Here is a 20485-nt window from a genome sequence, read left to right as displayed (position 1 = left end):
TTCTGTTTTCACTGTATCTGATTTAATAACCTTTGAATTTACTCTGAGTTTTAATCAACATCAACATGATCAACAGATTAAATACAATAAAATACCAACTTTACAATGAAAAAACGCTAAATACTGAGGATAATATAATAATAAATGGTGATAAATACTTAAGAAAGGTTAAATAGAGAGAAAAAAATCATTTAGGAACTGCCATCAAAAAAACCGCTAGGTCTTTATAGGTTAAATATTAATAACATTTTATTTCCTAGCCTTTACATTCACTCATACAGTTGTTATTCAGGTACTGTTATCGAAGTTCAGGTTACATTACATTGTAGAATAGCTGTCCACTGTAGTGACCACTGTGCATGAAAGGGTTCATGTTTAGACATGTCAGGCTAAACATTTGCATTTTGCAAAATTGTCAAATATCAATTGCAGATTCGTTGACTTGTCCTTAGAGTGTGTTATTTTGAGACGACTCCATGAAGAATTATATATAGAGACATATTCAAAGTTTAGTACAAAAATAACTCCACTTTTTTCATTTGTGGTTAAAAAATATAGTGTAATCCTGAACATTCCACTTTTGTTTGTGCATTTTTTAAATAAATTTTTTAGGTATTGGACAGGTCATTCCAGGCATTTCCTATCTTAAGAAAAATGCCCTTGGTTTTTCTGTGGCTTTTACACTAATAAAACCATATGTGTTTCATGACAGAGCCAACACAGCGCTGAAACTGACCTTTGAGGTGTGCCAGGAAATGAAGAACCACATCGAGATACTGCCCAAGATAGGCTTCGTCCAGGCTAAGTCAAGCTTCAATGCCCAACTCAAGTTCTTGCCAAGGTAAGGAAGGACAGGCGGGGGATGGATGCAGCGGTAATGGAATCACTGGAGGGTTCTAATCTGATTTTACACTGGAAGCTTGTTAAGATTCTATCAACCTTCTATCTTAAGTGCAAACTGTTTCAGGAGTCTGTGTTATATTGGATGGACTGAGCCAGCTTTAACCCTTTCACACATGAATTAGGAGAACCTTAATGGGTCCAAACACAGTCATGTCCCGTCAGAGAGCAGACTTTAATTGATTGTCGTTCCAACATTTATTTCAATGTAAAGTAGCTCCTTGTTTTGGATAATCCCTTATGGTCCGACTAAAGCAAAAATGAATTTAACCCTTTCATGCGTGAATTATGAGAACCTTAGTCAGTATTTTTTTCTTGAGTGTTTTTATTCCTCTTTAGGCATTAAAAAAATGATGCAATTGAATTTTTTTTTTTTTTTTTTTATGAACCTATTTTTCATGGAGTTACAAAAATGTCCACTCAGCTGGACACCATGTGTTTAATTTTTGAAGCAAAGAAACATGTATTTAAAACCCATCATCAGAAAGTGATGTACCGTGTGAAAACTATGAAATAAAAACATCTTTAATGCTGCTAATCTGATGTTTTCTCACATTTTATCATACTCTAATACTAGTTATTACTCAATTCATGGAGATAATATCCCCCTGAGACCCAGGAAATTGACAGTTGTAGCTTTTTTACATTAAAAATTGTCTTGATTGGAAACTGCATAATGCAGCAGTTTTTTCCACATACATTTTAAAAATTATTTTTATTTATTGATTTATTTTTTTTAGTGGAATGTCATTTGCAATGGACAGTATTTTTTAAGTTAAACTGTCAAACTTTTGTCCCCTACAGAGGACAAAATGCATTGTTGGGTCTCAGGAGGATAAGCCAAAAAAAAAAAAAAAACTTTTGTTTTCAGAAAACTGCTAATTAGTCTAATAACAATTGGCAATTAATTTACACTAAACCATGTTACTGCAGATCAAGTTTATCAAGAGCAGCAAAGGTACAATAATTGTATGAATTGAAGTGTTTGTGACGATGCATAAATGTCCACTGTGTTGGCTGATATGGAACTAAAACAACAAAACCCATGAATAAACAACAGAACAGCTGGAGAAGAACTGTCCACTGGAGTGACCACTGGAGTGACCACTGTGCATGAAAGGGTTAAAAGAAAAAATGTGGGTCAAATTGTCTCTAAAATGTCCTGTCAGAGAGATTTTGAATACCGTTTTTTGACCCTAATCAATTTATTTTTCCAAAGTGTTTTTATTCCTCTTTAGTTATGAAAAAAAAAACAATGCGATTGAAAAAATTGTTATGAACCTATTTTTCATGGAGTTGCAAAAATATCCACTCAGCTGGACATCATGCATTTAATTTTTGAAGCAAAGAAACAGGTATTTACTCATATACTGAATGAAAACTATGAAATTTTTTTTTTTTAATGCTGTTAATCTGATGTTTTGTCACATTTTGACAGACTCTAATATTACTTCTTACTTACTTTATGGAGATAATATGCAAAAAAACAACAACAAAAAAAAACAAACCTACAGTCTAATAACAATAACAAGCAATTGATTTACACTCAAACATGTTAATGCAGGTCAGATTTGTGAAGAACAACAAAGTTATAGTAATGGAATGAATGTCAGTGTATTATGGGATGGTGCATAGGTGTCCACTGTGTTGGCTGATATGAAACTAAAACAATAAAACCCATGAATATAGAAGAGAACAGCTGGAGAAGAACTGTCCACTGCAGTGACCACTGTGCATGAAAGGGTTAAAAAGGGGAAAACTGGAGAGGATAAAGTGCATCATTACACCATTCCAAGAGTTCCAATTTAAAGGATATTTCTGATTTATTACACCTTGGGTTTTATTTTAGTCGATTTGTCATTGTTCAGATCAGTTCTGGAAGCGATGCACTTGGCAAGATCCTGCAAAAAGAAAGAACAAACACACTCGGCAGGTGGGAATACATCTCTGGGCTTCCTTTGAAAATGAAATGAAGGCAAAGAGTCACACCAGTGTGCCAGTGCATTTTCAGCCATTTCAAACAAAGTCGTAGATGATGGAGCTCAACTGGAGCTTTACTGGACCCTTCTGCATGTCCTCACACCCTTCTTCTGTGTTTCTTTGTTGTTGTGTTTTTCTGTCAAGTTTTCGACACAGTTCAGTCAGTGCTGTCAAACTCATTAAAGTTCCGGTTCCATGTTCAGCCCAGTATGATCTGAAAAGGGCCGGACCAGTAAAATAACACAATAATATAGAAATAATGTCAAATCCAGACTTTTTATGTCTAACTACTATGTTTTAGAGTGAAAAAACCAAAATCACATGATGAAAATGTTCACATCTGCAAACAATCCTTTAAAAAATTAGAATAACATGAACTTGGAATTTGAATAGAATTGAATTGTATATACTTTATTGGTCCCCCAAGGGGGAATTCAAGTGTTTACAGCAGTGCAAGACAGTAGACAATTAGGGATGGGAAGTGATAAGAATTTAACGATTCCGATTCCATTATCGATTTTGCTTATTGATGTGATTCTCTTATTGATTCTCATTGGGGGAGGGAATAAAAGAGTACAAACAGGTGTGTTTGCATTAACTGTCTCTTATATTTCCATCTGCACAGAAATTATAACATATACAGTATGGACAAATAATAGTAACAGATGACGCCGGGCCCGGTTCGGGGGGGGGCAGTTAAAGTGAAACTCCAGACTCTTTACTAATTCCTCTGTTGCTGCATTTCCACTACATGGAACCGGTTCCACTCTGCTCGTCTCCTGTTGTTGTGCTCCTCATTTCCTTTCCCCTTCCTTCAGAAACTTGTATTTGAGGGGGTACGACGTTTGTTTACCCGCACCAGAACCAGAACTGGGTCCTGATGACGGCCTGGTGTTCACTCTGCTGCTAGATTCACAAGCACCGCTGAGGAGAGAATCAGATGAATCACATGTAAACGAATGTTTGAGCAGATTGGAGCGATTCCACCTTTAGAAGAACTGGAAGCTTTGACAGAGTTCAACTGGACCTGGTGTGGTCTGTTTGGACCTGGTGTGGTCTGTTTAGACCTGGTGTGGTCTGTTTGGACCTGGTGTGGTCTGTTTAGACCTGGTGTGGTCTGTTTAGACCTGGTGTGGTCTGTTTAGACCTGGTGTGGTCTGTTTGGACCTGGTGTGGTCTGTTTAGACCTGGTGTGGTCTGTGTGGACCTGGTGTGGTCTGTTTGGACCTGGTGTGGTCTGTTTGGACCTGGTGTGGTCTGTTTAGACCTGGTGTGGTCTGTTTAGACCTGGTGTGGTCTGTTTAGACCTGGTGTGGTCTGTTTGGACCTGGTGTGGTCTGTTTAGACCTGGTGTGGTCTGTGTGGACCTGGTGTGGTCTGTTTGGACCTGGTGTGGTCTGTTTGGACCTGGTGTGGTCTGTTTAGACCTGGTGTGGTCTGTGTGGACCTGGTGTGGTCTGTTTGGACCTGGTGTGGTCTGTTTGGACCTGGTGTGGTCTGTTTAGACCTGGTGTGGTCTGTTTAGACCTGGTGTGGTCTGTTTAGACCTGGTGTGGTCTGTTTGGACCTGGTGTGGTCTGTTTAGACCTGGTGTGGTCTGTTTAGACCTGGTGTGGTCTGTTTGGACCTGGTGTGGTCTGTTTAGACCTGGTGTGGTCTGTTTAGACCTGGTGTGGTCTGTTTGGACCTGGTGTGGTCTGTTTGGACCGTTTCTGCCTCAACACCATGTTGTCTACGTTCTGACCAAAACAATGCAGCGTATGTGTGACGTCATCGCGCATGCACAACGAAGGCAGAATCAAACAGAATCGTTAAGCAGGCAGGCAAACGATTCCAAGGAATCGAGCTACTGGGAACCGGTTCTCAAAAAGAAATTAAAAAATGAAGAGATAAAAATACAAACAAAACTAGAAAAGCACTCGGAGAGTGCAGACCTCCACCAAGGCAGATCAGCCCCCCATCACCACCAAAATTTAATCATTTGTTCCTTGTGCCAGTATCAACATTTCCTGAAAATTTCATCAAAATCTGTTCTTTCTTCAATTTACTGATTAGTGTAATTTTCCATAGTCGTGGTTTCACTTATCGTAGGTCATGAAGTGTCTTAACCTCCAGGAAAGCACAATTTTATGCTATTTTGCAGACTGACAAACTGAGGCAGAATATGGTTAAAATGGCATTTATTGTTCTTAAGACATTTCAGGTTGTTCATGTTATTCATATTTCCAGGAAACTTTGTAGGTGTAAATGTTTTTTTAATGTAACTTTACTTTTTTTCACTGTTAGTGTTTTACTAGTCCGGCCCATTCAACATCATATTGGGCTGAATGTGGAACCTGAAGTCACATGAGTTTGACCTGCTTCACAGAGCTCATCATGCTATCTGGAGGAGATAAAATAATGCAGTAACCAATGGAAACGAGGGCCAAAACTCCAAAAGCACAAGGCCAAAGATGGGAAGAATACATGTAGAGCTAACATGTTGACTGTCTAATGAGCCACAGGATGCATCTACAAGCCACTTCAATAAAACCCTGATAAATAAAAATACAAGTTTTAGCTCTGTATTAAATCTTGTACAGAAAATGTCCTAAAACTGTGGCATGTGCAGCTGGTGTAAGAGAAGCACTGCAGCGTACCTGCACTCTGAGCGCTGAAGGGGAATGAAGACTTCAGATAATGGTTTCTAATGACTCTGAAGGACACGCTAATTCTGTCTCCAGCAATCCAGGATCTATATTTAGATGGAGAGTCAGGACTGGAGCTGCAGTTGGATTACCAGGAGAACGGACAGGGGAGCCCAGGACCAGTCTGAGAGGAGGGAAGGATGGAAAACAGAGGAGCCCGGGACCAGTCTGAGAGGAGGGAAGGATGGAAAACAGACGAGCCCAGGACCAGTCTGAGAGGAGGGAAGGATGGAAAACAGGGGAGCCCAGGACCAGTCTGAGAGGAGGGAAGGATGGAAAACAGAGGAGCCCAGGACCAGTCTGAGAGGAGGGAAGGATGGAAAACAGACGAGCCCAGGACCAGTCTGAGAGGAGGGAAGGATGGAAAACAGAGGAGCCCAGGACCAGTCTGAGAGGAGGGAAGGATGGAAAACAGAGGAGCCCAGGACCAGTCTGAGAGGAGGGAAGGATGGAAAACAGACGAGCCCAGGACCAGTCTGAGAGGAGGGAAGGATGGAAAACAGACGAGCCCAGGACCAGTCTGAGAGGACGGAAGGATGGAAAACAGAGGAGCCCAGGACCAGTCTGAGAGGAGGGAAGGATGGAAAACAGACGAGCCCAGGACCAGTCTGAGAGGAGGGAAGGATGGAAAACAGACGAGCCCAGGACCAGTCTGAGAGGAGGGAAGGATGGAAAACAGAGGAGCCCAGGACCAGTCTGAGAGGAGGGAAGGATGGAAAACAGGGGAGCCCAGGACCAGTCTGAGAGGAGGGAAGGATGGAAAACAGAGGAGCCCAGGACCAGTCTGAGAGGAGGGAAGGATGGAAAACAGAGGAGCCCAGGACCAGTCTGAGAGGAGGGAAGGATGGAAAACAGAGGAGCCCAGGACCAGTCTGAGAGGAGGGAAGGATGGAAAACAGAGGAGCCCAGGACCAGTCTGAGAGGAGGGAAGGATGGAAAACAGAGGAGCCCAGGACCAGTCTGAGAGGAGGGAAGGATGGAAAACAGAGGAGCCCAGGACCAGTCTGAGAGGACGGAAGGATGGAAAACAGAGGAGCCCAGGACCAGTCTGAGAGGACGGAAGGATGGAAAACAGGGGAGCCCAGGACCAGTCTGAGAGGAGGGAAGGATGGAAAACAGGGGAGCCCAGGACCAGTCTGAGAGGAGGGAAGGATGGAAAACAGAGGAGCCCAGGACCAGTCTGAGAGGACGGAAGGATGGAAAACAGGGGAGCCCAGGACCAGTCTGAGAGGAGGGAAGGATGGAAAACAGAGGAGCCCAGGACCAGTCTGAGAGGAGGGAAAGATGGAAAACAGAGGAGCCCAGGACCAGTCTGAGAGGAGGGAAAGATGGAAAACAGAGGAGCCCAGGACCAGTCTGAGAGGACGGAAGGATGGAAAACAGGGGAGCCCAGGACCAGTCTGAGAGGACGGAAGGATGGAAAACAGAGGAGCCCAGGACCAGTCTGAGAGGAGGGAAGGATGGAAAACAGAGGAGCCCAGGACCAGTCTGAGAGGAGGGAAAGATGGAAAACAGAGGAGCCCAGGACCAGTCTGAGAGGAGGGAAGGATGGAAAACAGAGGAGCCCAGGACCAGTCTGAGAGGAGGGAAAGATGGAAAACAGACGAGCCCAGGACCAGTCTGAGAGGACGGAAGGATGGAAAACAGAGGAGCCCAGGACCAGTCTGAGAGGACGGAAGGATGGAAAACAGGGGAGCCCAGGACCAGTCTGAGAGGACGGAAGGATGGAAAACAGAGGAGCCCAGGACCAGTCTGAGAGGACGGAAGGATGGAAAACAGAGGAGCCCAGGACCAGTCTGAGAGGAGGGAAGGATGGAAAACAGACGAGCCCAGGACCAGTCTGAGAGGACGGAAGGATGGAAAACAGAGGAGCCCAGGACCAGTCTGAGAGGACGGAAGGATGGAAAACAGAGGAGCCCAGGACCAGTCTGAGAGGAGGGAAGGATGGAAAACAGACAAGCCCAGGACCAGTCTGAGAGGAGGGAAGGATGGAAAACAGACGAGCCCAGGACCAGTCTGAGAGGACGGAAGGATGGAAAACAGAGGAGCCCAGGACCAGTCTGAGAGGAGGGAAGGATGGAAAACAGAGGAGCCCAGGACCAGTCTGAGAGGAGGGAAGGATGGAAAACAGACGAGCCCAGGACCAGTCTGAGAGGAGGGAAAGATGGAAAACAGAGGAGCCCAGGACCAGTCTGAGAGGACGGAAGGATGGAAAACAGACGAGCCCAGGACCAGTCTGAGAGGAGGGAAGGATGGAAAACAGACGAGCCCAGGACCAGTCTGAGAGGACGGAAGGATGGAAAACAGAGGAGCCCAGGACCAGTCTGAGAGGAGGGAAAGATGGAAAACAGAGGAGCCCAGGACCAGTCTGAGAGGACGGAAGGATGGAAAACAGAGGAGCCCAGGACCAGTCTGAGAGGACGGAAGGATGGAAAACAGGGGAGCCCAGGACCAGTCTGAGAGGAGGGAAGGATGGAAAACAGAGGAGCCCAGGACCAGTCTGAGAGGAGGGAAGGATGGAGGAACTCAGCGTGGGCGCCAGTGTTCCACTGCCCACCCACTTCTGTGTTTTATTTGACTTTACAGTTGAACAATTTGCATATCGATAGCCAAGAAAATGATAATGGTAAAATATTAACAATAATAATAACAATAACAACAACAACAATAACAACAACAGCAATAACAACAGTTACAATAATAATAATAATAATAATTATTATTATTATTATTATTATTATTATTATTATTATTATTATTATTATTATTATTATTATTATTATTATGAGGGATGCATGATAATTGTTTTGGTTTTTTTTTACAACCCATACTGATAACCAATAATTTCCTGCTTTTTGTAACTGATACCGATCCCAAACCCCAGTAGTTCCCATTCTTCCAGTTGTTTTCTTCTTCTTTCCAGTCAGTGTTAAACTCTGTTAATAGTCCAATAAAGGCTTCTCCAGAACCTAAAGCCTCTGTCTGCTTCAAATGGACAATAGACCGAGGGTTTTCAGTTCTATTTATGTCACAGACTGAATTTGGTGATGATCGACTGTCGCTGTTTTCACACATTCAGCTCCGTTCAGCTGTTTGGACGTTCAGTGTTTTCGAATTTCCCTGTTCTTCTGCTGCTGTCGGAACAAAACAGACAAAAAAACACTGGGTCTGGATCTGAATCTGAATCTTCCTCTGGGTCTGGATCTTCATCTGGGTCTGGATCTTCTTGGTCCGGATCTTCTTCTTGGTCTGGATCTTCCTCTGGGTCTGGATCTTCTTCTTGGTCTGGATCTTCTTCTTGGTCTGGATCTTCTTCTAGGTCTGGATCTTCTTCTAGGTCTGGATCTTCCTCTTGGTCTGGATCTTCTTCTTGGTCTGGATCTTCCTCTGGGTCTGGATCTTCTTCTTGGTCTGGATCTTCTTCTTGGTCTGGATCTTCCTCTGGGTCTGGATCTTCTTCTTGGTCTGGATCTTCTTCTTGGTCTGGATCTTCTTCTTGGTCTGGATCTTCCTCTGGGTCTGGATCTTCTTCTTGGTCTGGATCTTCCTCTGGGTCTGGATCTTCTTCTTGGTCTGGATCTTCTTCTAGGTCTGGATCTTCCTCTTGGTCTGGATCTTCTTCTTGGTCTGGATCTTCCTCTGGGTCTGGATCTTCTTCTTGGTCTGGATCTTCTTCTTGGTCTGGATCTTCCTCTGGGTCTGGATCTTCTTCTTGGTCTGGATCTTCTTCTTGGTCTGGATCTTCTTCTTGGTCTGGATCTTCCTCTGGGTCTGGATCTTCTTCTTGGTCTGGATCTTCTTCTTGGTCTGGATCTTCTTCTTGGTCTGGATCTTCTTGGTCTTACAGCTGTACCAGACTATGGAACTGAAAACCCTTTGACTGACAAACACTGGACTGATCCACACCTCTGCTTCTGCTTCTTGGTTTTTATGACAGTTGCCAAGGCAACAACCTACACTGTGTACTGGTGAAATGCATCAAATATAAACAATTTAGATTTATTATTATGGGCTGTATTTATCAGTGAAAACTTTAATTATTGTAATTACCTGAATAATTTTTTTCAGTATTGGACCAATAATTATTGGTGTTGATAGTTATTGCACATCCATAATAATAATAATAATAATAATAATAATAATAATAATAATAATAATAATAATAATAATAATAACAATAATAATAATAATAATAATAATAGTTGTTGTTATTATTATTAGTAGTAGTAGTAGTATTGTTAGAGGGATTTTTTATTTTAATTAGGGGTACACACACTGGCCATCGTTCAGTGGGGGGGGGGTGAGAGGGGGAAATGTCAGTAATCTGCCTCAGTGAATCAGCAGAGGTTTTAAAACAGGGATTAGAGTTCAGTATTATTCATGCTGATGCTGCAGCACTAACACCGCTCCAGCTTCCACCCCCTCCCTGTCAAACACTGTCTCTGTCTCTCTTTCTAACTCTAACTCGAGCTCTAATGCTAGCTCTACCTCTAACCCTAACTCTACCTCTAGCTGGAATACAAAAATTTACAATTAATTACACATCAGACAAAGTAAGTAAAAATTCATTAAAAGACACTTTGCACTTAGACATACAGGGGTTGGACAAAATAATGGAAACACCTTCACCTCAAGATGATAATGCCCCAATCCATACAGCTAGAATTGTTCAAGAATGGCATGAGGAACATTCTAATGAAGTTGAACATCTCGTATGGCCGGCACAGTCCCCAGACCTCAACATTATTGAGCATTTATGGTCAGTTTTAGAGATTCAAGTAACACGTCAATTTCCACCGCCATCGTCTCTAAAAGAGTTGGAGGGTATTCTAACTGAAGAATGGCTTCAAATTCCTTTGGAAACAATTCACAAGTTGTATGAATCAATACCTCGGAGAACTGAGGCTGTAATTGCCACAAAAGGCGGACCTACACCATATTAAATTATATTTTGTTGATTTTTTAAGGTGTTTCCATTATTTTGTCCAACCCCTGTATTAAAACACATGACAGACACAGAACTAAAAACTGTCTAATGCTGGCAGCTCCACTTCTTAATGCACAGTTTTCTAGATGCATTTTGAACTCATTCAGATGTCAGTCCTCTAATTGAACTGGAGTTCCACTCCTGTGCAGATGGAGCTGCAAATGAGGCCTGAACAAATGGACTTTTTGTCAGTGGAACTATGCCGTCCCCTCTGGACGCACCTCTAGTGATGGGTGATTCAAGAATGAATCATTCAAAAGGATTCATTTAAGTGAACAAGTTGAATTGATTCACAAACGCAACTGAATCAATTCAGCAGCACTTTGATAATAGTTTGTTTATTATCACATAAACTAGTCAGACTCACTCATTAAGTTGGAGGTGGAAGCGCTGTGTGACGCACCATCAACTCCACGGCAAGATGTCTGATTGTATCAGGAGACTAGCTACTGGTGACGGACAGACCGAGCCGAGGTAGTCAACCACTGGCCAAGAGCAGCCGAGTAGAGCCGAGTAGAGCTGAGTCGCTGAATCGATTCTGAATCATTCACAAATCAATGACTCACTGAATCGTCCATAAATCACTGACTTGCTGAATTGCTGAGCGAATCGCTGGGTCTACTGAACCGCTGAACGAGACTAGATCCCCCTACTGTAAGAAGACAGAACAGAAAGAAAACACACTAAACCAGTGGTTCCAACCTTTTTGGCTCCTGACCCCATTTTAACATCACACATTTCTGGCAACCCCAGACATTAAAATGAAGACTTTTTTTTTTTTTTTGCTAAAATTAATTTGTTTTTGATCATGTAATAGTTTTCTATTCTATGTTGCAAATAAACATTAATTTCAGAGGACATTTAGTCTATATAATGTATATTATTATTGGATGGAGGCAGTAAATCCAGGAGTAGATTACTGCTCGAAGGGAGAATTTTATTTTCCTTGGTCAGGATATGTACAGTGTAGTTTCAGACTCAGTTTGTCATGTCTTTTATGGATTGGGATTGTCTCTGTCAACTCACCAAATATTTTTTTATTAGTAAGTTTTTTTTGTTTTTTGTTTTTTTTTTTTACCAATTACTAGAAATTTCAGGTGACCCCATTTGAATTCCAGGCGACCCCACGTGGGGTCCTGACCCCAAGGTTGAAAAACACTGCACTTATAAAATTAAATTAAACACAGACCACAAAGATGTTTTTACCCTTTCATGCATGACGTCCATATTTGCAGACACATAGTTGAACTCACTTTCCAAAGGGTTCTAAAGATAATATTGTCCAAACCACATGGGTTCAGTCTGTATAGACCCTCAGACATACAATGAACTAAATGATCATCTGACTTTTAGAATGTGGACTGATCTGTGAGCTCATAAAGTTAACCTCCTCAGACCCAGACACGGGTTTACTGCCCACATTTATGGGCAAGAGTGTCACAGCTTTATTTAAAAAAAAAAAAAAAAATCTGTCCACCGCAAAAGGACATTCCATAAAAATTTTAAAAACTGCATCTGAAACTGTTGCATCACAAAGTTTCCAATATCAGCAATTATTTACTTAAAAAAAGCCCAAACTTGTACTTCCCTGGGTCTGAGAAGGTTAAATATCTTCTTAATAAAACCATATTTTTAAAAACATTCAAAATGCATTTCAACTTCATCCTGATTTTGTGAAATTAAATCAATCTAAAAAAAACATCTAGACACTTTTTTCAGAATTCATGCATGAAAGGGTTAAGCAGCATAAGATAGATAGATAGATAGATAGATAGATAGATAGATAGATAGATAGATAGATAGATAGATAGATAGATAGATAGATAGATAGATAGATAGATAGATAGATAGATAGATAGATAGATAGATAGATAGATAGATAGATAGATAGATAGTCAGTTGTCAGTTGTTACAGGTCAGTATTTATTTAAGTGAAACTACTGAGGCTGTTACAGGTCAGTAAAAGCCACATTACCAGTTTAAATGTAATCAGAATACATTGTCTACTGGGTGTGCTGTAGAAAACCACTGGTATGGCCCTTTAAAAATAAAAATAATACTGAGAGGCACCAGTGTTTCTCCTGCGTGTTGTCAGGCTGTGTGTTTCTGTCTCATCTCTGTGGTGCTTTTGGAGTCTGAATTGTCGCCTTCCAATCTGTTAATTTTTGGTAGGTTTGCTTTTGTTTTTCTGCAGTGGTGGTGTGTCATTGAACATGGCACTGCCAAGTCTTCCATCCAGGGCCTAGGAGTGGATTTCCAAATGCTCATTATACTGTTGGTTGGATCCACAGCTCTTCCGTCCACAAACACACACACACTCCTGCGCTGTTAAATGTGGATTCCAAAGTGACTCATAGCTTTCATTCTTGACACAGGTGTTTGCCTCTTCGCCTCTCCTTTCTCTGTCTCTCTCTCTCTCTCCCTCTCTCTCTCTCTCTCCCTCTCTTTGGGTGAGGGTAAGCACATTCTTGCTTCCTGCTCTGAAGGATTGTGCTCAACCTGCCCACATCCTTCACCATCTTTCCTTTTTTTCATCCCTCTCTGCCTGTCTTCCTCCACTTCTATTTGTCACCACCCAGCCCACACTTTTCTCTCACATATCCACATCATTGTTCCATACACTACATAATCCCCTGGACCAGCTCATACAGGATAAATCTGAAGGCCAGTGGTTCCCATGTTTGGCTTTAGCTCAGAGGAGTCAGGTTTGTTGGCATTCAGACGGACACCGACAGAGGACAGAAACGATCACTACTTCAATTAGTGACAATGGGAACCTGCAACTATACTTATCTTTTCATTCGACTATAATCAAGATTATTTTCATCATTTTGTTGCACCGTCATGTTTCAGCCGTCACTGACTTCTGACTCACTGACATCTTCCTTTTTAGCTCATAGTTCGATCGGCCATCAGCTGCTGTGAGGGCGCTGTGTCCAGCATCGTCATGGTCACCGATGTCGTTTTAATGACCAGTTTCTTCAAACGTTTCTGACTAAACTACTGGTCTGATTCTTTTCTAATTTATCTTCCGTGGGACAATGTCTACAAAGTCTGTTCACAGTTTGGAGAAATTTAGATGTATGAATTTTTGGTGAATTTTTTGAAAAATGTTCCTTTCCTTCTAATGGTTCATATGTTGATGGTTTAGAACATGTAAATAGTTCCAGATACCAATATAGTTATTATTGATCACTGATAGAAGTCATAGATGGACTGTGAACGAATGAGTTCAGTTCTCCTCCAGTCAAAGTCCCGCCCACTTCTATCGGGAGATTAATCTGCATCCAGAACCACAGGACTGGAACACAGAACAGAACCAGGACTAGAACACAGAACCAGGACTGGAACACAGAAAAGAACCAGGACTAGAACACAGAACAGAACCAGGACTAGAACACAGAACAGAACCAGGACTGGAACACAGAACAGAACCAGGACTGGAACACAGAACAGAACCAGGACTAGAACACAGAACCAGGACTAGAACACAGAAAAGAACCAGGACTAGAACACAGAACAGAACCAGGACTGGAACACAGAACAGAACCAGGACTAGAACACAGAACCAGGACTAGAACACAGAACAGAACCAGGACTAGAACACAGAACAGAACCTGGACTGGAACACAGAACAGAACCAGGACTAGAACACAGAACCAGGACTAGAACACAGAACAGAACCAGGACTAGAACACAGAACAGAACCTGGACTGGAACACAGAACAGAACCAGGACTGGAACACAGAACAGAACCAGGACTGGAACACAGAACAGAACCAGGACTAGAACACAGAACCAGGACTAGAACACAGAACAGAACCAGGACTAGAACACAGAACAGAACCTGGACTGGAACACAGAACAGAACCAGGACTGGAACACAGAACAGAACCAGGACTAGAACACAGAACCAGGACTAGAACACAGAACAGAACCAGGACTGGAACACAGAACAGAACCTGACAACCTCACACATTCAACTGGGAACTGCTTCGGACAGAACAGACGCTGGCGTACTGGGACACTGGGCAGTGTGAAGCTGGTTCCCAGTTCCTAGTTCTGTTTTGCTTAAATGGAACTGGGAGCTAGTTCCTAGAACTGGGAATTGGTTCCCTTTTCCATTTTACTTAAATGGGGGGCATGCTGAAGGAGGGGATGGAAAGTAAAACATTTAAGTAAAACGGAACTAAGAACTGGGAACTGGGACATGGGTCCTATGTTTTGTTTTGTAGCTGATGGAATCCAGTGTTAAGGCGTTTCATCCACACCTACTGGAACATGCTCTAATCTAAAAAGTCCACAGAAGAGAAAATGAACATAATAAACTCTAACAGGGACCTGTGTCATATCTCGTGGTCACCATGGGGGGAGTTAAGGCAGACAGAGGTTCAGTGTGTGATCTGTAGTGACATCTGTCCAGTCTTTCCTCTAGAAACGTTTGTATCAGTGGTGCTGTGTGGGTAACCTACAGTTCTCTGTGGATCTGAAAACACCGCTACAATGTTTCTGTTCTATTCTTTATATATTGCAGTTCATTTGCTTCAGTAGTGTAGGCAGAGAGGGGAGGGAGGGAGGAGGTTATGACGCCTACAGCAGTAGCCCAGTTGGTTAACTAGCAGCTAACAACTTGTAATAAAGTTTAGCACATGACGGTACTTCAAAGTCAGTGTTGTTTTTATTCAGCAGCGGTGCTGAGAATGCAGCAGTGGTGCTGCGCCGCTGCAGAATGTTTATAAGGGAAACCCTGCGTATCTGTGAAGTAACAGAGTACAACCAGCTGAATACACCCCTCACTTTCCCCTACGGTGGCCTAAACATACAAAAGGCTCCTGTTAAGATCCTGGCCTTGTTTTCTTCATGCACTGATTTATTGGGAAAGTAATCTGGCTCTGGTCAAGTAAAAAATAAAAATAAAAATAAAAACGTCTACCTACACCTTTGAAAGGTTTCATATGGAGGATTCAGTGCCTGCATATGTGTATGTATGAATTTTCATTGGAGTCGAAGATAATAGTTGCTTGTCTTGCCTTTGTTGCTGTAGAAGAGCAGAAGTACTTGAGGTAGTTATAGATTTAAGAAACAGAAAATCAGAAATGGTGTTGGGTAACATCATCAAATGACTCTCAGCTGCCAGCTCTCAGTTCCACTACAGGGAAATACTCAACATCTAAGAAATGCTACAATTTCTTCACATATTGTCAATAACAAGACAATTGATTCATGTAAATTCCTTTATATTGTTAGACTTCCTGCCTTTAAACATTATTAAAGTTATCAAAGATGATCGAATACACAAGAACGCTTTTAGAAAGTTAGACTGTGGAATTCAGATCCTGCAGTTCTGATCCATAATGCTGTACTCTACACAGAAAAACAGTTTCAAATGAAATACTGTTCATTAGGTGGGAGAAGTGGACTATAATCCAACCGTTCCAATGTGGGAAATCACTTTTTTTTGCTGCGTAAACCTCATGATGAGATCATTAAACTGGGATCCCTCTGAATGAATGGTTTTAGGTGTAATCTCTGGAGAGTGGGGAAATGTGTCCTACCCTGGCAGTTCCGGCTGATAAAAGGGAGATTACAAGGGTGATTTACTCCAGATTTGGTCGAGATTACACCGGACAACTCCAACAGCAGAGTACATCAGTCACAGCAGCAGTGGCCTTCTGCGCTGCATTAACCTGGAGGAAAAACACCAAAGACCAGTGAAAATATTTGGTCATTTGGACAGATCTTCATATTGTTATTTACTATATTATTTTGCATTCCATTTCCCTATGGTGAAAAATCCCTAAGCTCCTTAATCCGTTTTGTAATCCTTTTCATAATCACTTTTTTTAATGGTGAAGTGGAATCTAAGCAGGCATCCATAATGAGGTGGAATATATATATATATATATATATATATATATATATATATATATATATATATGTATATATATTTTTGTGCTGGATCATGTAAAAGCGACCTTTTTCCTACTGCTAAAGTTGTGTGTGTACGGAGGAGCATGTAAATAGATCTGTGCAGGACAGTGACAGATCTGAAACCTCATCCATCCGTAAAACTCTCCTGAGCATATGGACCTGGTGACGTCCCACCAGGCTTTTCCACTCGGCTCTGCCAAGCTAATTCAAGAGACAGAGATTCTACTAGCAGGGAGAACAAGAGTGCTTCCTTAAATACACCCTCGGCTGTCATTGGTCAAACGAGAAGGAAAAAAACACACACTTCCTGTTTGATTGCTGAGGTAAAGTTTTAACAGGTGAGGATGCGACCCTTTCTCAGCCTCAGGTCATGAAATAGCACAGTGCTGACGTCACAGTGGAAACCAACCTGAATCTGACAGATTTTGTTGAAAGCAAGGTTAGCTGTTTGTAGAGTGCTTAAAAAAAAAAAAAACCTGACATCTGGAGAGCCTTAAAACCACTGACATTTACAGCATTAGCTCTGGAGCTTTCAACCAGTATTAAGAGCGTGAGAGGGGAAGACAGTGGATATGAGAGGAACACGGGAAGGAGGAGAGAGTTAGTCATCCTCAGTGATCGGTGTGTTATCTGCAAACAGGAGGACAGAAGTACACACAGATCCACTGTTCATCTGACTGTTGTACACATTTAACATACGGCTAAAATGTGCTCAGAGGTCTTATTTCTGTCTTTGTGCATAAGAAATCAGTCTCAGTGAATCCAAAGGAACTGTGTGTTGGTAAATGACAGTTGTTCAAATGGACAGGATTTCAGTTCTGTTCAACATGTTGATGCTCATATGAACTATGTTTTCAGCTCAAAAATGAACCATTTCAGCACAATTAATGCTATATTTCCATGTCACAAATGGACAAGTTCTATTTGAACTGAACTGAGCTGAAAAACAAATGTCCTATTCTTTTGGATTCCCCAGTTTTTCTTCCCAGATTCTCTCCTCCATATCACATGTTTTATTTGTACAGGTTCAATCTGGAGTATGGTGCTGATCCATCCTGCTTCTGTTCCACCAATACATACATGAAGAATGGCACACAGCACTGTTTACATCAACACTTTTACAATAAGAAGCATTTTTATACAGAAAGAACAATTCTATATTGTTCTTTCCTCTTTAGTCTGATGCTAAACTATCCAATAAATAATAGTGCTCCTAGTTTTTGCACAGGGATCATTAGTGTAAACGCTGACATGGCTGCAGAGCATCAGTATGATGGGATCCACAACAACCATGTCACATCCGTCCACTGACACATTTAGTGTTTTTGTGTCAGCTGGGATTGTTTTAGATCCACAATACCAACATTTATGAAGAAGAGCACAATTAGCAATAGGAAGTCTAGAAGTTTATTCCTAATAAAGTACTGGTACTGACCAGAGCATCATGGGTAATGTCACGTCCGTCCACCAGCAAAAGTTTTCACATACACGTGCTATTCCAAATCCAATATTTATGAAAATAGAGCTTCCACTGTCAGAGAATATCAGTAGTCTGTGCACAAATGGATTAGCATTATTTACACACACTTCTATGACTTTAGGACTACTGTTTTTTTGACAAAAATGGACACTCATTTGACCCCCTAAGGAAATTTTAGCTGATATACATTTAACATATTATTTATCTCTGACAGTTTGCACAATTACCCTTATGTTACACATTTATGTAAATATATATTTTCTCTTAGTTATAGTAGTTTATATTGTATATTTTATGCTCATTCTCTGCCCATGCCATTCTTAAATGCCACTTTTTGTTTGTTTTAAATTCCTAGTTAAATGTTTCTATTTTCATACATCTGAACCCATAAAGACTCAAATAATCACCGCCAACCAAAAACATCTATTGACTTAAACTGTTTAATACCTATTGATCCACTAGTCCTATCAATATGTGTAAATAATTGATGTAGTTCTTCGTCTTTTCATGATCATCAGATATGACCCATTTGGACGTTGAGAGGCTCTGTAGTTACCATGGAAACACCGTCATCTCCTACAACACAGGTGTCAAACATGCGGCCCGGGGGCCAAATCCGGCCCACCAAAGGGTCCAGTCCGGCCTGTGGGATGAATTTGTGAAATGCAAATATTACACTAAAGATATTAAACAATCCTTTTCATTCAGGTTCCACATTCAGTGGGTCAGACCAGTCAAATATTATCATAATAATCTATAAATACTCACAACTCCAAATTTCTCTCTTTGTAAATGTAAATATTTTCATGTATTTACACTAAAACAAAGTATAATTTCACAAAAAAGGTGAATAACCTGAACAAATATGAACAACCTGAAATGTTTTAAGAAAAGTAAGTACAATTGTAACAATATTCTGCCTGATATTAAATGTTTTGTGTATTTGCAGTGATTTCTAAGTTATAATGTACATGTGTAAATGATAAACTGAGGCTTAATAGTGTTGAAATTACACTTATTTTTTCAGTTTGTTCATGTTCTTCACATTGTTTGAAAGGATAGTTTGTAGATGTAAACATTTTCATTGTTTAATTTGACTTTTTTCACTCTAAAAAAGAGAGAAAATTTTGGAGTTGACATTATTTATATATTCTTATGTTATTATTTTACTGGTTCGGCCCATTTCAGACCAAATTTAGCTGAATGTGGAACTGAACTAAAGTGAGTTTGACAGCCCTGTCCTACAACATTGTTTCTCCAGTCAAACCCATGGAGTTGGATCAATGACAGTGGATGGACACACTGGGTTTACGTTCAGTTAATGACAGATTTTTTTTTAAAAATTAAGTCATTTTTTTCTTCAGTTTTCTTCGTTTGTTATGTCATAACATCAAAATTAATCTGAGCTTTTATGAACATTAATATGATAAATAAATAAAATATAAGAAAATATATTACTTTCTCTGAAAAAATGCAGAGGATTATATTATAATAAATCCTGATAAATCACTTGAGAAAGGTTAAATACAGAGAAAAATTCATTTGGAAACTGACACAGAAGTATCACTGGGTCTTTATGGGTTCAGTTCTCTTCCAGTGTGGATGGAAAAGTCAGATTTTCGTTGTACAGTGAAACCGGTTTCTTTACTGAACACATGAAAATACAACACTTTGAATCTCTCTCTTGAATCTTTGAATCCGAGCCACAAACTGCATGTGACCTTTGACCCCTGTTTACACGGCCGTACACGGACATAAACGCCCTTGTATGAGTGCGTGATGAGAGCTGCTCTTCACACTGGGGGAAACTGAGGCACGGCAGTTTTACATAAGCCTGTGCATGACTATGAGGCCTGTTTGAATCATGCTTCCGTCTGCCATCACCATGGATACAACCTATAGTAGTGTGGAGGCGCTTCTCTGCATCTCTGCTGCTTTCCCTGCACAGCCAATCTTCCAGTCGTGGGTTAAAGTAGAATAATGGGTCTTCAAGGTCTGCAGCTTTATTTTTCTGTCTTTGGGAGAAAAAAATCTCTACAGTGGCTTTTGATTGTTAGTATCTGATCTGATGTGGAGAGAAATAATTAACAACCTCCGAAGCATGACACCAACACTCAAGTGAAATCACTGTTGCGGTTATTTTCGTTGGTGCCAACGTTCTTCTCTGCTCATCAACATGATTTATTTATTTTTTATGAGGTACCACTTTACGTAACAGTACTTGCTCACATTAAAGAATGGTTTGTTTTTTTTTCCTTCTCTTATAGACGCTCTTTACCTAAAGATGCCAAGGAGTTTTTTGACAGAGATACTGGAGTCCTGGAGGTTCCACTGACGGTGAACGTTTCAGGCCAGGTCTGTGTTCTACCCAACATGTTCTCACACTGACATGACAACATACTAGTTATGTAACCATGTGAAAATTTCATATCACGGTTATTGTGACCAAAATTATCACGGTTATCATTATTATCGTGGTACAGTTGAATCTGTACTCAAAATGTTCAAAAAGTACTGATA

General features: G+C 41.0%; 1 protein-coding gene across 1 annotated transcript in view; it reads left to right on the top strand.

Annotated features, from left to right (window-relative positions):
* Positions 1–20485, top strand: part of LOC115422496 (cilia- and flagella-associated protein 74-like) — a 180189-nt gene that overhangs the window by 85071 nt on the left and 74633 nt on the right. Inside the window, exons 10-11 of the mRNA XM_030138843.1 lie at positions 713–841; positions 20233–20320. Of these exons, the coding sequence (XP_029994703.1) occupies positions 713–841; positions 20233–20320 (217 nt within the window). The remainder of the gene's footprint in view (positions 1–712; positions 842–20232; positions 20321–20485) is intronic.

Source organism: Sphaeramia orbicularis, chromosome 7 (assembly GCF_902148855.1).
Source record: "Sphaeramia orbicularis chromosome 7, fSphaOr1.1, whole genome shotgun sequence".
NCBI lineage: Eukaryota > Metazoa > Chordata > Actinopteri > Kurtiformes > Apogonidae > Sphaeramia > Sphaeramia orbicularis.
This window is presented reverse-complemented; position numbering and strand designations above follow the sequence as displayed.